This window comes from Leptinotarsa decemlineata, unplaced genomic scaffold, assembly GCF_025532065.1.
Source record: "Leptinotarsa decemlineata unplaced genomic scaffold, Ldec_3_MD MMD2_tig00026307_RagTag_RagTag, whole genome shotgun sequence".
NCBI lineage: Eukaryota > Metazoa > Arthropoda > Insecta > Coleoptera > Chrysomelidae > Leptinotarsa > Leptinotarsa decemlineata.
This window is the reverse complement of record NW_027412681.1, coordinates 8,217,042-8,232,298: the sequence shown is the minus strand read 5'-3', so window position 1 is coordinate 8,232,298 and position 15,257 is coordinate 8,217,042. Positions and strand designations below refer to the sequence as shown.

At 38.7% G+C, this 15,257-nt stretch overlaps 1 protein-coding gene across 12 annotated transcripts in view; it reads right to left on the bottom strand.

The window, feature by feature from the left end:
* Positions 1-528: 528 nt before the first annotated feature.
* Positions 529-15,257, bottom strand: part of Hnf4 (Hepatocyte nuclear factor 4) — a 199,007-nt gene continuing 184,278 nt past the window's right edge. For 7 of the 12 annotated variants that reach the window (XM_074181362.1, XM_074181357.1, XM_074181364.1 and 4 more), the window contains exons 7-9: positions 6,643-6,798; positions 2,744-2,980; positions 529-943 (exon numbers count right to left, since the gene is read on the bottom strand). In XM_074181362.1, coding sequence (XP_074037463.1) covers positions 639-943; positions 2,744-2,980; positions 6,643-6,798 — 698 coding nt within the window. In that variant the 3' untranslated portion in view covers positions 529-638. The remainder of the gene's footprint in view (positions 944-2,743; positions 2,981-6,642; positions 6,799-15,257) is intronic. The other 5 variants (XM_074181358.1, XM_074181360.1, XM_074181361.1 and 2 more) reach the window with 5 other exon arrangements.

The window sequence follows — 15,257 nt, the reverse complement described above, 5'->3', positions numbered from 1 at the left end:
CAAAAACTGTCATTTGATTTCGAAAGTGGTTCTCAAAATAACATTGGAAGGAAGTATGTTTTCTTTCAAAATTCACATTTTTTTTTGAGAATAAAGCAAAATTTATAATAGGAACTGTTACAGGCAAGTTGAATAAATTTTATTCAAACTAACTAACATTTAAGGGGAAATTTAATAACTCTCCTGTCATATATTTATATATCAATGGATTATACTTATAATATTGTTCAGTTTTTTACTGTGGTATTGTTTATGAAAGCTGAGTAGCATTATTATTCCGTTGTTTCAGTTTGGCATTAACCAATTCAGTTTTTCAATGCTGTTGTCAATTATTATCAATTTTTCTGGAAAAATCCATTCATGCGAATTGTGATAACATCTATGGAAGATGAAAACTAAATATTTATCTCAGTTTTCCTAAGCCTGAAGAAGCTCCAGTCTTCACATTCAAGCCCAGTATGGAGTTAAAATAGGTCCATATCTTGTATAGCCCTACAGAATTTATTTGTTTCAACTTCAAAGTTAGTGAAAGTCCGGAATTATGTTTATTATTATCAGTAGAAAAAATCATTACAATTCAATTTATTTAAGAGTTCCATCACTCAGTAACACCTACTTACACTACTTACATCTACTATTTAAAAACTGTGCTGTTCCTCCTTGAGAGGCTCTTGTTTGAAAGACATCGAATAAGACACAGGTTCATCCAGAGAAGTCATGTTTCTCATAATCAAAACGTTAGAGGTCGCTGCTGTCTGCTGCGGACTGGTTACATTTCCGTTGATTAGATGGTCTTGTGGACTGCTTGGAGTCGTGTTGGGCGACGTGATAGGGCTGTCAGCCGAGTCGCTGGTGCTTTGGTAGCTGTTGTTGGCCGTCGTAGTGGAGTTTGGCACGACGATGGTGGTTGGGGATGTTTCAATGCTGGTTCCTGGAAAGGCATCTATTCTTTAATTAGTTGACGAGCGAGGGAGAACAAAAAGAGGGATGCTGGTCGTCATAAATACATAATGTTTGATCCAGATGGTTTCTGCACAGTTGTGAAACGTGCAGATGTATTATGCAAGACTTATGGCACGTTTGTCATTTTTAACGTTAAACACATAGAACTTGGTACTGAGCCTCTTTGCTAGATATAAAGCGATACTTTTATCGGGGGTTTCTACTTTTAAGAAGAGGAGAAGTGGGCTAGACTTTCTCATGGTAGGCTACTTCGGCCATTTCCAATATTAGAAACACGAAACTCGTTATAAAATTTCTTAGTCAGATATGAAATTAAATATATTGATACTGAAGGTTGTAATCTGTGTAGGTCCAAAATGTACGATTTTTTGGATGAGGCAAAAAACGTTTTGAAAAATTAAGTTGTCGTGGAATAGTTTAGTGTTGATTGTTATTTCATAGGTGATGTGGATCTAACTTAACTTTGGTTGATCCTATTTTTAGATAGGTACTGATTTGACCTACTTGTTGATCATTTTTCTCCACTAGATGCACAACTAATTTACAACCTTCGAAATCGATATGTAATGCCAGGTTATGAGAAAAATCAACCTTTAACTGGTAGAAAATTGAATTCAATTGAATACTTGAGGACACTAGTTACCAGTGTAACTATTTACCACGAGAAGCGGTCACTGCGCAACCTCTGCTGCAGACAACCAGTGATGCAATTGAACCCAGGTTTGTGTTTAATAAACCCTACAAAAACAGAACACAGATTCATATGCTACAAATGCAATACGCATATATACAGACGGCTCAAAAACCAAAGAAATCTCCGTATGTGGAATGTACTCCAGATCACCAAGCCTAAGGATTCATTGGGGAATGGGAAAAATATCAGGGTGGTTCAAACTGAACTGGCTGGTATCTCAATCGCCACAAAAGAAATAACCAGGAAATGAATTTCTGGCAAAAAAATAACAATCTGCACTGATGGCAGACAAGCACTATTAGCCTTGAACAGACAACGTGGTACCTCAGGGCTAGTACTAGAGTGCCACCAAGATTTAGCCAAAGCCTCGGTAGATAATAACATTATCCTTAGGCAGGTTGAAGGGCACGACATGAGTAAAGGTAATCGCATTGCTGACTCTTTAGCCAAGGAAGCGACTGGACTAAGAATTTTAGGACCCAGTGGCACCTACGGCTTGATGACTTCGACAATTGCGGAACTAGTCAAACATTACACCCATGCTCCATCCCTAAAGATATGGGAAGAAATCAAAGGATGCAATCTTGCCAAAATCATCCTGGGAAGCTGGCGCCGAAGAAATATCTGGCGATGACCAGGAAAAATCTACGCTAGGATTTCTGACTGGCCACTGTCAACTAAGGAAACACCTCCATAATATGGGGCAAGTGGACACACCTCTATGCAGGATGTGTGAACAGGAAGATGAAACTGTCAGGCATGTGCTATGCGAGTGTCCGGAGTTACCGTCAATAAAAGAGTGTGTGTTCGGCGAGTCTTCGCCTACACCTGCCCATATAAGTGAGTGTAAAGAACATTGACCTGTCCACCTTCCTGAAAAGGACAGGATGAACGATGACCTAGGAGGACAACTCCTCGGGGTCACATGTGGCCTAAGTGCTGTGGGCCTACACTCACCCTCCCTACTCTACAGATACTGATACAGAACTAGTTACCACAGTCATACTGACTTCTAAACAAAAATCGAGGTGTATGTAGATATTAGGACAGGTAAAACCAAAATAGAAAAACCTTTTGTGAACTCACCTCCCAGCAGCATTTCTTGAAGCAAGCTGTCGATGTGGGCAACACCGAAAAGTTTGGCGAACTGGATCTGTTCTATCATCTGCCATGTGATTGACTGAAGGGGAGGAAGCGTCAACAGGAGCTCTCCAAATCTTCCCCTGCTATCATACTGACGATCGCTGATGTAATCCTCTAGATTGATTTGGATTTGGTAGCGGAGGTTTTTGATTCGCGCTGACTCGCTGAGGCCTTTGGCATCTGGAAAAATCACATGAGGATTATCTGGAGTAAATGATGGCGATGAAAAGTTTTCTGTTGATAAGTTGTAATTTTTTAAGGACGAGTTATGGCTTGAGAAGAGTTATCGTTCATATGGGGCAACAGCTAGATAACGGAATGAGAGATTTTAACAGATTTTTTAACAGTGGCATTATCTGACAAATTTATGAATACGTGAAACATATATTCTTCGGAAGTCCTTACAAACACTTCCGATTTAAATGAGTTTTTTTGAATACTTTTTATATTGCTCAAACGATAGGTATTAGGTATACTCAATAGATTGATGGTCATGATCATGTCACTAGTTTCACTTAGTTTTTTGTAAAAGTTTCATGTCAAAATTACGTCGAAATGCCATTAAATTATGCCATCAATTTTAGAACTTTCATCAAAATTCTGACCCCTTGAATGGATTTAGTAGGTTTTGATTAATTACTATTCAGAATTCATCGAAATCTATTCATCATTAACAAAGTGATTGAACGCATTGAACGCCGTATTTTTTGAACTTTGTTTACTCTCTCAATTCCTTCTATCGTTCGGTAGAAACTATTTTTGTGTTTCTGAATTTCTATCGCCTCCCTGTGGAGTATTGATTAGTAGTTCTTAGTTCCATCGATCAAACGGGTCTCTTCCCACACTGGTGCTTTTTAAAGTGCATGTTCCTGTCCGCTACTGCCGACTATTGTCGGTATGTCTCAGATTACAAATTTTCTTGTGTTCAGAGAGCCGGATACTTATAATTCTTTTCGTGGTGCCAATGTAGACCGATCCACAACAAGATATCCGTTAAAGCCCCGGTGTTGCTGAAATACTCATAGGATCTTGGCTGTCTGATGATTTTCGTTGACTTGAATATCGATTTCATTTTGTTTTCCTCCAGACTTCTTCCAATACCGTCGAAAAATTTCCGATTTGTTTATTTAAAGTACTTTATTTTGCCATCAATGTTCAAACAAATGTTTTTGCAAGATCCGCAACAGTTGTGATATATTTTTGATTTGTTGTCGGCTATGCTATAAATATCTATTTTGAAATTTTCATGTTATCATATTTTTTGTTGTTTGGAAAAACTGGGTTGAGTTATATTTTTCGGAGTTATATGAAAAACTATGTTTTTTATCAGAACAGATGATTTAAGTCGAAAAATAGTATTTCATTTCATATTTCATGGGTTATGACTGAATAATTCCATCTCTTCATATCATATACTGTAAGATAACGATCAAAAAGGTCTCTGTTCAATGCTTATGCGAGAAATGCAATTTTATCTACAATTGTCTACATGTCATTAAAACTTCCATATGCCTCATTTATTTTTTTTATCTATTATTTACTTTTATTTTCATGAACTATACCTTTAAAATTTGATCTCCACAAACTTTATTTCTGAATAATATCAATTCGCTAAGACAGTAGCTTTTTCATAATTTCATAAACTACACCTTACGATTTGATCTCCACGAATCGGTCGAATCAATCTGAAAATTATTTACTTTTACTTTGTTTATGATTAGCGTAGTAATCCGATTGCTACAGTTTTTATAATTTAATAGAAATATTCAAGACTTTTGTTATTCACTGCTTCAATACTTTGAACTTTTGAAATTCTGAATTTTATTATTCAGATTTGAATTTAAATCAAACATTTGAAAAAAATTCACAAACGCTTTCCAAAGGTTTTTCGTATAGTTGAAATATACTGACATGTAACATTGCGAATACAAATTTGTATATCTAAAATTGAACTGCCGCCCGAGCGGCTGATGAATTTGGTTTAGATTTTGACAATAAACGAGGTGATCACAACTTCCCACCGAGTTGGAACCCGTTCCTGAAAAGAGCCACATAAAAATCGCAGAGATCAACTCACTCCTGCGGCAGCTATAGGATAACCTGATGCATTGGTCTTCTTCAACAACATTGGAGAGCTGGGCAGCTAGGCCAATCAAAGCACCTGACGTTTGTTTCCTCAGGTCGAGTGGGCTGGAGCGTAAATCCATCGACCTAACGCGTTCCTAGGAGTGCTTTACTGCCACCTAAGATATTTCTACAGTATTGCTTAGACACCGATGTTGCTTTACGCTCCGGGGAACATATTGAACCCGTAGTGGGGAATGAGAAGTACCGCATTCACTGGAACTAATCATTCCCCACCCTCAGGGCGATTCAAGCGAATACGCCTGATGTGGTCATTCTCAACCATTAAAATAACCACGATATTCACCGTGGAGTTTTCAGCTCCGAATGAGACGAATGCAGTCTGAGAAGAAGATGAAAAACAATCGATATCGATGTTTTTCTCTTTGAACTCCATAGACCCTATCAAGATGACCACCAGGCGGGTTGGCTGTCCTCATTCATCTTTCACTGCCTGAACAACTGTGCATGCTATTTTTGGCGAATGCATTGGCTTGGGATGTGGGGGTTGAGCAAAACGGCCATTGGATGCCTGCTTCCACGTAGCTCCGCTGGATAGTGAATGACAGAATCACTTGTGGTTCTGTTATTCCCTAACTGAATGGCATGCCAATGATGGCTTAATCCTAAGGTGTGTATCCGTGCCGAGAGTATGAATGACACTGAGCCTATCAGCTGTCTCTAGGGAACCTTCGAGATACAGGGCGCCTCTCGTCGTAGCATCCTCTTGTCACGGTAATGCGGGGCTCTGCCATGATTGACCTTCTTTCCCTAGCTGCTCGTGGGACAGAGTAAACTAAAAAATTCTTTCTGACGCTGAGTCTACAGAGGAGATGGTTGTCGATCTTACGACTCCAACTGACCTCCCTGTGAATTTAGATCAGGAGTGATTCTACAGAGGAGATGGATGTCGAGCTTACAACTCCAACTGAGACCTTCCTGTATATTTAGATCAGGAGCGAGAGCTTCTCAACTCTCCAACTCCTGATCCAATAACTGAACCTAAAAAAAGATTTGGTAGTGCAACCAGGAAAAAACTGAGTTGTCTCCTTAAGAGCGGGGTACCTTATAAAACTGCCTTGCACCAAATTCTTGAGTGGCGTACGCAGAATCTGTCTCAGGTGGAGGAACAAACCCCCATGAGCAGGCTAGCAAACGCTTGCGCTCAAGTGATGTATCACCAAAACCAGAGGCGAAAAAGCCCTGCACGGTTGAATCTAAGGCATCGTCAGGTGTAGCTGACGTGCAAAAACCCTCATATGAGGAAGTTGTCGCGGGTATCAAGGTGGGAATCTTGCACCTTGACTATCCGACTATCTCATTAACGATGAAACAGCAGAGCATATACTTTGTGCCCGCCCCGCTGTGGACCGAATCAGGTCTTTAGAGTTCGGCAGAGCCGTACTCTTACCATCTGACCTGAAAGACCACTCACCATACAAACTAATCGGCTTCGTTAAGAAGCTGGGTTTATTTGGTCGAGTGTGAATAGGTGTGAGCCACAACAAACCGTTGAGGGTTGCGGTGGAGGGTCGAATAGACCCACTCACTTTGGACCTAACCTAACCTAATGATCACCCACTTCACGGTGTGGAGAGTGTTCACCGGTTGATAATAGTGGCGCCCCCCCCGAATGAGTCACGGGGTCACGGCCCGACCAGCTTACCCTTCGGTTAAAAAAATAACAATAAAAAATAATGATAATAATAATAACTTACTTGGATCGAAGAAGACGATGGCTTTGAGGCAGGCGAACTCCGTGTCGTCAATCTGGACGTCATTCATCGGCTTCACCAGTTCGTCGATGATGCGGGTGCCCACCCTGGAGATGCTTAAATCTGGGGATAGGTTACGATGATCTGGTAACATCACTGCTATATTGGACACGAGTCCGTACATAAGTAATATCGCTTTTCATGTTCGTACATTTTCCCAAATATTTCATCAACCACCCAGCGGCGAAGAAACACAAACACAATGGTTTCGCATGCAAATGCGTGTCGTGGTTAATATGGTAGTTAGGGTGACCATTAGCTATAGGGAATTTTCCGAAAGTTTTCTTATTCTGTCCCAATGAACAATAATAACGTAGTGTGCAAAATTTCAGCTGAATACTTTGAACAATGAAATATTATATAATCTACAAATTGGTTTCAGAATGATAGATTGTCTGGTGTTTGATTACGACTGCTTTGTCTTTGGTCTCCGTTGAAAATGTTTTGAAATTCCTAACGTAATTGCAAACAAAGCGGAAAACGCAACACAAAACATGCTAAGAAAGGAATTGAAACATGTCCAGTGCAGAGAATGCGAGAAATTATCAAACAGGAAGTCAGATAACTATAGAACGTACTAATACTGACATCTATACTGCTTGGATGCTCTGGTGATCTCGAGTTCCTCATAGCCCAGATATTTAATAGTATAGAAAATTTTAATGGCGAATAACGATATTAACATCGCTAATTACCATACATCAAGCAAATATTTGGAGCAAAGGTCGACAAAAACTGGACAAAAATTTGATGATTTGGCAGATCTCGATGACAAGAACTTGAATTTGCTAGTCACCCCGGAGAGCATAATATTTTTTTGATTTAAATGTACTACAGAAATGTAGGAACCTATGCAACTGTATTCCAAGCGGAAATTTACGCTACTGAACTGTGTGCGGAGAGATTAGAAGAATCCAACCTCATACAAAAGTCAATAAAAATATTCTCGGACAGTCAAGCGGCGTTGGAAGCTCTTGGCTCCTACCGAGCAACGTCTAAATTGGTAGCAAATTGCCAATAACGACTCTCCTCGATAGGAAGACTTAACATATTGTCTCTGGTCTGCTGACTCTGCAATAAGGCTGCTGACTCCGTTTCTGGATTTCTGGCCATACTGGCCTGGAAGGCAATGAGACTGCTGACTCCCTTGCAAAGGAGGGTGCTGCAAGCAGCTTCATCGGACCAGAACCTGTCATTGCCATTGCTTTGGGATTTGCCAAACAAAGATTGAACACCTGGATGGCAAGAAGATGTATGGACTTCTGGCAGAATCTTCCAGGATTGACTCACTCCAAGGCGTTTATTCACCCTTCGAAGCTTGATACCAAACAGTTGTTGGACTACAGTAGGTATGAACTACGATGTCTAACAGGCCTTCCTACAGGTCACTGTCATTTGAATCATCACATGCAGAGACTCGGACTGTCGGAAGACAGTGTGTGTCGTGCCTGTTTGGAAAATGATGAAACAGCAGAGCACATACTTTGTGCCTGCCTCACTGGGGACCAAATCAGGTTTTTAGAGTTCGACAGAGCCGTAATCTTACCATCTGACTTTAAAGACCACAAACCATACAAACTAATCGGCTTCGTTGAGAAGCTGGGTTTTTATTTGGTCGAGTGTGAATAGGAGCGAGCCACAATAAACCCTTGCGCGAATAGACCCACTCACTTTGGACCTAACCTAACCTAACTACAGAAATGAAAGGGCATTTTTCGCGACGAGAAAGATGAAATGAATATTCTGAAGTTGATAAGTTGACAAAAAAACTGTTTTTTCCTCATAAACAAAGTCGCTATACTTTTCATGGATGATGGCAGACATTTCTTGTTGATATGGCATCACAGAAACCTGATAGCCAAACAATGGAACAACGTAGACTGCTTGCAATCTATCACCCCCAGATATTCTCCCAGAATTTGTATGTGAAGTCTATTAAATAAGTTGATAGTTAAATGATGTATATTTTGATTTCATATTTTGTGATGCTGGTAATGCTGATAACGGTTATAAATAAATTAATCAAAAACTACTTTTTCAAGGCTCCCACGAGCTCAAAGTATATTAGTTGGTAATTGAACAAAACAAGTGCAAGATTGAAAAATTCCAACTCTTGTCACTAACTCCAAACGAGTGATGCTAGGTATAAGCACAGGTTTACGAGAAAGAAATAGGACGTAATTTACATGAAAATGGATACAGATAATTTCAAATTCAAATGATTTTCTCAATCCTCAACTCCAGGTGGAGTTGAGACTCCATTAAGATTTTTCACATGCATTGAAACAATATTGTAATGTAAGAACTAAACTTCCGAAAAGTTCAAAAATAAGGGCCACCCTGATGATAAATTGGCATGATAAAATTCAAGAAACACATTTTTTTCATTTTGATTCATCCGAGTTGAATAAGAAAAAATAAAAATAAATACACTATTAGTGAATTGCCAGGTTAAATGTAATATGACATTATGATTACCATAAAATATGATATATATAGTGGACTGTATAAACAAAAAATCCGTAGGCGGAAAATATGTTCAATTCCAATTCATAAATTGTAGGTACATTTTTCATGAAATAAAAATCAACAAAATCCTTTCCTAACTAATGTAAAATACTAATAATAATGACAACAACTGATAACTACATGAAAAATACTGGTTTTTCAAAAATATTTATCATTATTTGATAACCCACTAGGTAATAGCGGTAAAGTACTTAAACAAATTAGTTTGTTTCGTATTGAGTTCAAATAACAATTTATCTCTTCGTTATCTACAAGCGACTTCATCTGTTTTCTGCGATGAATATTTTTGTTTGCAATTTCATTAATGTCTATTTCATTGCTGAGAGGCAAACAAATTTATTTTCTACTTTTTCAAAATTGCACGATAACTCCCAATGAAGAATAGATTGCTTCGAAGCAACGGACATTGATTCAATGTTTTTGTGCTTTTAAATTTTGAACCCTATAACTGAAACTCAAGACTGAGAGGAAAACGAAAACGGTGGACCCATTGAGGTGTTTTGGGTAAGCTCGTGGGTAACGATTACCCAATAGGGAGTTACTAAAGCACTATGATTTTGTACGTCAAGGTCTGAAACAATCTTTATTATTAGTCAGTGAGCTATGCTTGAAACAGGCAGTAAACAAACCTAAAAAAATGAACTTTAAATGTTCCAGCCAGTCTCGAATATACCTACACAGTAGGTTGAATGGACTGACGCCTATCAGAAAACAACTACTCCTCTGGCTAATACCACGAACGGCGTTGGATTATATCCGACAAGCGTCAGTGCAAGAATCTTCACAGAAAATTTCATGCATGTGCAATCGGCAATACAACTGAAAGAGTCGAGCTTCAATTTTGGAACGGGCATATTTGCAGACCGGTTTCGGGCTTCATAGCCACTCGTCAGTGCAATATAGTGGACATCATCGACCTAAAGTCAATGATATTCCATAATAAAAATCGAAATTCCTTCAGAGTATTTCATTCCTCGTCCTAAGTTGGAGCGAACAATAAAAATGTCACTCCATCTAGTGGACGAGGTACTAACTAACTGTATATCCGAAATTTGCCCGATTCCTCTGAATAAGGAAGAAAAACTTTTTTATTAGTCAGTGGGCTATGCTTGAAGACAGGCAGTGAACAAATCCAAAGAAATGAGCTTTAAATGTTCAAGCTAGTCTCGGATATACCTACGCAGTATGTTGTCGGAAATAATCCAACGCCGTTCGTGGCATTAGCCAGGGGAGTAGTTGTTTTCTGATAGGCGTCAGTCTTGAACATTTAAAGTTCATTTCTTCAGATCCGAAACAATCTGTATATATTGTAATTTACCGAAGATTATCAATCGATTGGCAACCTTGTTACTGTGATTGTCATGAAGTAAAAAAATAAAACCATTTCGCAGTAACCAATCTGTGATATCCAATAAAAAAACGTAATATTATCATCTAATTGGCTAGCGTACTTGAATTTTCAAGGAAAAATATAATTTAATGTCGTATTTAGATTTAATTGGGTCAACACACGTATCACATACACTGCAATTAAACCCCCGTAATTAGTTTAGAATCATATAAATCACTCATCGTACACCCTGCCACGATGTTTTTGCGGACATGATGAAATGTACGAACATGCTAAACCAAATCAACAACTGAAAACGTACTATCTTGCTGATATTTACTAGTACTGTGTCTCACTGAAAATTTCAGCTTTGAATAATGATTTAAATTCTTAAAAGTATTTGTCGAGAGACCAGTAACCAGTGTCCCCTATTTTTTACCGATATAAAACAGTACTTGCATCAACATTTTTCAATGAGGCACAGACTAAGAACGAGAAGACAACAAACTGAAAGACGCACAGAGGCCAAATCATTGTTATACACTCAATATTGAAAAATCGAGGCATCCAAACTATTGTTAAATCTTAAAAAAATCTCACTTTCAATGTAGTGGAACAATTGCAATGGGTTTTTTGTTTTGAGGAATAAAATAAGAAAACTGACTTCATCAACCATTTGTAAGAGTCATTATTTTTCGGGTTTAATGGCCGTCGGTTTTTGGACATTTTTCCTGACGTTTGCTAGCGCGAGAGGCTAGCTTCTTCAGAGGTTAATACATCCTGACTTTATCTCCGATGACTGGGTAATGACGCTGCGTAAAGCGTATTTATGTTGATTCAGATAGTCTGATGTGCTAATAACTGTACCTGGATCAAGTAAATTGTGTAAAGCGTGTTTATTTTGAGTCAGGTAGTTTGGTGTGCTAATACCTGTACCTAGATCAAGTAAATTGCGTAAAACGTGTTTATGCTCACAGGTAGTCTGAGGTGATAATACTTGTACCTGGATAAAGTAAATTGCGTAAAGCATATTTATGTTGACACAGGTAGTTTGGTGTGCTAATACCTGTACTTGAATCAGGTAAATTGCGTAAAACGTGTTTATGCTCTCAGGTAGTCTGGTGTGATAATACTTGTAACTGGATAAATCTAATTGCGTAAAACGTGTTTATGTTGACTCAGGTGAGCTAATATCTGTACCTAGATCAAGTAAATTGCGTAAAACGTGTTTATGCTCACAGGTAGTCTGAGGTGATAATACTTGTACCTGGATAAAGTAAATTGCGTAAAGCATATTTATGTTGACACAGGTAGTTTGGTGTGCTAATACCTGTACTTGAATCAGGTAAATTGCGTAAAACGTGTTTATGCTCTCAGGTAGTCTGGTGTGATAATACTTGTAACTGGATAAATCTAATTGCGTAAAACGTGTTTATGTTGACTCAGGTGAGCTAATATCTTTACCTAGATCAAGTAAATTGCGTAAAACGTGTTTATGCTCACAGATAGTCTGAGGTGATAATACTTGTACCTGGATAAAGTAAATTGCGTAAAGCATATTTATGTTGACACAGGTAGTTTGGTGTGCTAATACCTGTACTTGAATCAGGTAAATTGCGTAAAACGTGTTTATGCTCTCAGGTAGTCTGGTGTGATAATACTTGTAACTGGATAAATCTAATTGCGTAAAACGTGTTTATGTTGACTCAGGTGTGCTAATACCTGTACCTAGATTAAGTAAATTGCGTAAAGCAATTTACTTGATCTATTCACACCCGGCCAAACAAACACAGTTTCTTAACGAAGCCGATTAGTTTGTATGGTGAGTGGTCTTTCAGGTCATATGGTAAGAGCACGGATCTGCCGAACTCTAAGAACCTGATTCGGTCCCCAGCGGGACAGGCACAAAGTATATGCTTTGTTGTTTCATCATTTTCTAAACAGAGGCGACACACACTGTCTTCCGACAGTCCAAGTCTCTGCATATGATAGTTCAAATGACAGTGACCAGTAAGAAGGCCTGTTAGACATCGTAGTTCATCCCTACTGTATTCCAATAACTGTTTGGTATCAAGCTTCGAAGGGTGGGTAAACACCTTGGAGTGAGCCAATCCTGGAGGATTCTGCCAGAAGTCCATAAATCTTCTTGCCATCTTGGTGTTCAATGTTTGTTTGGCAAAGCCCAAAGCGATGCCAATGACAGGTTCTGGCCCGATGAAGCCGCTTGCAGCATCCTCCTTTACAGGAGAGTCAGTAGCTTCATTAGGTTCCAGGACAGTGTGGCCAGGAATCCAAACCAGAGACAATCTGTTAAGTCTTTCTATCGATGAGAGTCGTTTTTGGCAATTTGCTACCAATTTAGATGTTCGCGTTGCTTGGTAGGAGCCAAGAGCTTCCAACGCCGCTTGACTGTCCGAGAATATTTTTATTGACTTGTGTGTGAGGTTGGATTTATCCAATCTTTCCGCACACAATTCAATAGAGTAAATTTCCGCTTGAAATACAGTCGCAGAGTTCCTAGGCAGCAGGTAGATATCTCTGTTCTAGGTCTGCGACTAAAAACAGCTGCACCAGAACCGAAAGGTGTTTTTGGTCCATCTGTGAACCAACAACTATCTGCCCTTAATATTTCCTTCTCTCGGAGGATCCAGTCCTCTCTATGCGGGAATAGTACTTCATAAGGCAGTTCGTAGTTGACAGTTGGAGGCACAAAGTCAGAGGTCATTTCCAGAATGCTGTGACTTCCAGTGTCAACTAACAGTCTGTTGCACTCTGCATTTAATTGATTTGTGCAATTGGCAATGTGCATAAGTCTATATGCAGTCCATCTTGCCTCCCTCTACAGAAAAATGCGGAGAGGAGGCAGATCTAGAAGGATCTCCATGGCCGCTGACGGTATGGTATTGATGGCGCCAGTAATAGCCAGAGAGGCCTGTCTCTGTAAGCCAGAGAGCTTCGCTTCGGCTGTTTTTTGTAAAGCCTTCGGCCAGCAAGCAACTGCACCATAAGTGATCATTGGTCTGACAATCATCATATAAATCCAATGGATTTGTTTGGGACGTAAGCCCCAAGTTTTAACACAAATCCTTCGACATGTTCATAGAGACAGTCTGACTTTTTTTATTCAGGTAGTTTGGTGTGCTAATACCTGTACCTGGATCAAGTAAATTGCATGAAGTGTGTGTGATAATACCTGTATCTGGATTAGGTAAAGTGTCAATAACATATGACAACCCTTTTCTACCTGCCGGCATGCTGTTTGCATGTTCAAAATGTTATTGACACTTTACTTAATCCAGGTACAGGTATTATCACACCAGACTACCTGAGAACATAAATACGCTTTACCCAATTTACCTAATTCAAGTACAGGTATTAACACACCAAACTACCTGAGTCAACATAAATACGCTTTACGCAGCCGTAATGTCCACTCATCGGAGGTAAACTCTGAAGAAGTTAGCCAGTCTCGCCAGCTAAACGCCAGGAAGAAATTTCAAAAATCGACGTCTTTCGAACCGAAAAATAAAAATACTGAAAACCTCGGCCGCGAAGGCCTTATCCATTTTGTCATATTTTGTAAATAAATTGATTGAAAATAGTGTTAATTCTGACATGCACTCTGTATAGTAAAAGTTATTTTCGATATCATCGCAAATTGAATTAAAAAACTGACCTCTGATTTTGGAAAACTGCGTACGATATATCTTAATAGATTTAATCACAGGATTCTACAACTACAATGAATTTCAACAAGATTCCTAGTTTTTATGTTCGCTACGACTTGTGCGTCATTGTCAGACGCTAGGCAAAAGAAATTAAGAAAATTTTCCTCAATCGCAAGAAACCCATTATCGAAGAAATTACAGTAATGGACATCATTACGTATTTGCTATTACCATGGCCTTGGGATGTCTCCAATTAATGTTGTCTTCATGAAGTAATAACATGCAAGTATACATTTAATGTCACAGATTGATAAGACTGGGGACATTATTATTTCATATTATAAGCTTTATTGTCGTTAGTGATAAGGCTCGGGTTGTTTTAGTAAAAATGATGTGGATGTTTGTCGCTGGGAGACATTGAATACCAACACCACTTATGACTCATCAAGGACTGGTGTCAATTGAAATGTTAGTTTTGTTAGAATACGGGACTGTTTGACAAACAACCATTTAAGACTATTGAATTTACGAGATTTGCTCGCCAAACATAGTTATCCAATATGCCGTATCTGCTGTGTACATTCAACAACCTCCATTAAACAAGCAACAATAATCTCAATTTATTGTATACATCGTAATTTTAGTCTGATTGACAGAAAACTAATTCATATCAAATGTTTCATCAAATTCCAAAAGACTTAATGACCTATTGTTGCTCGATTCCTATTGCTCGAAAATAAAGTTTGAGAGTGAACATTTTTAGATCGAATGGTACCTATTCATAAAGAGTATTGTCTGAAATATTCTCACCTGAATGTATTTATCTGACTATTAGATACGGCAACATTGTAAAATTAATTCAAGACAATTGAAACGCAGGTACCTAGCAGAGGTATCTATGGTATAAATAAGGACAATATTGTATGATTAGTATAATCTTCGTCTTGAAGATGATCACTTGGTGATAGGAACACATGTCGAGGTGTTAAAAATAACGTTTTGGTGTTGGGATGAAACTCCAGTAATATTCA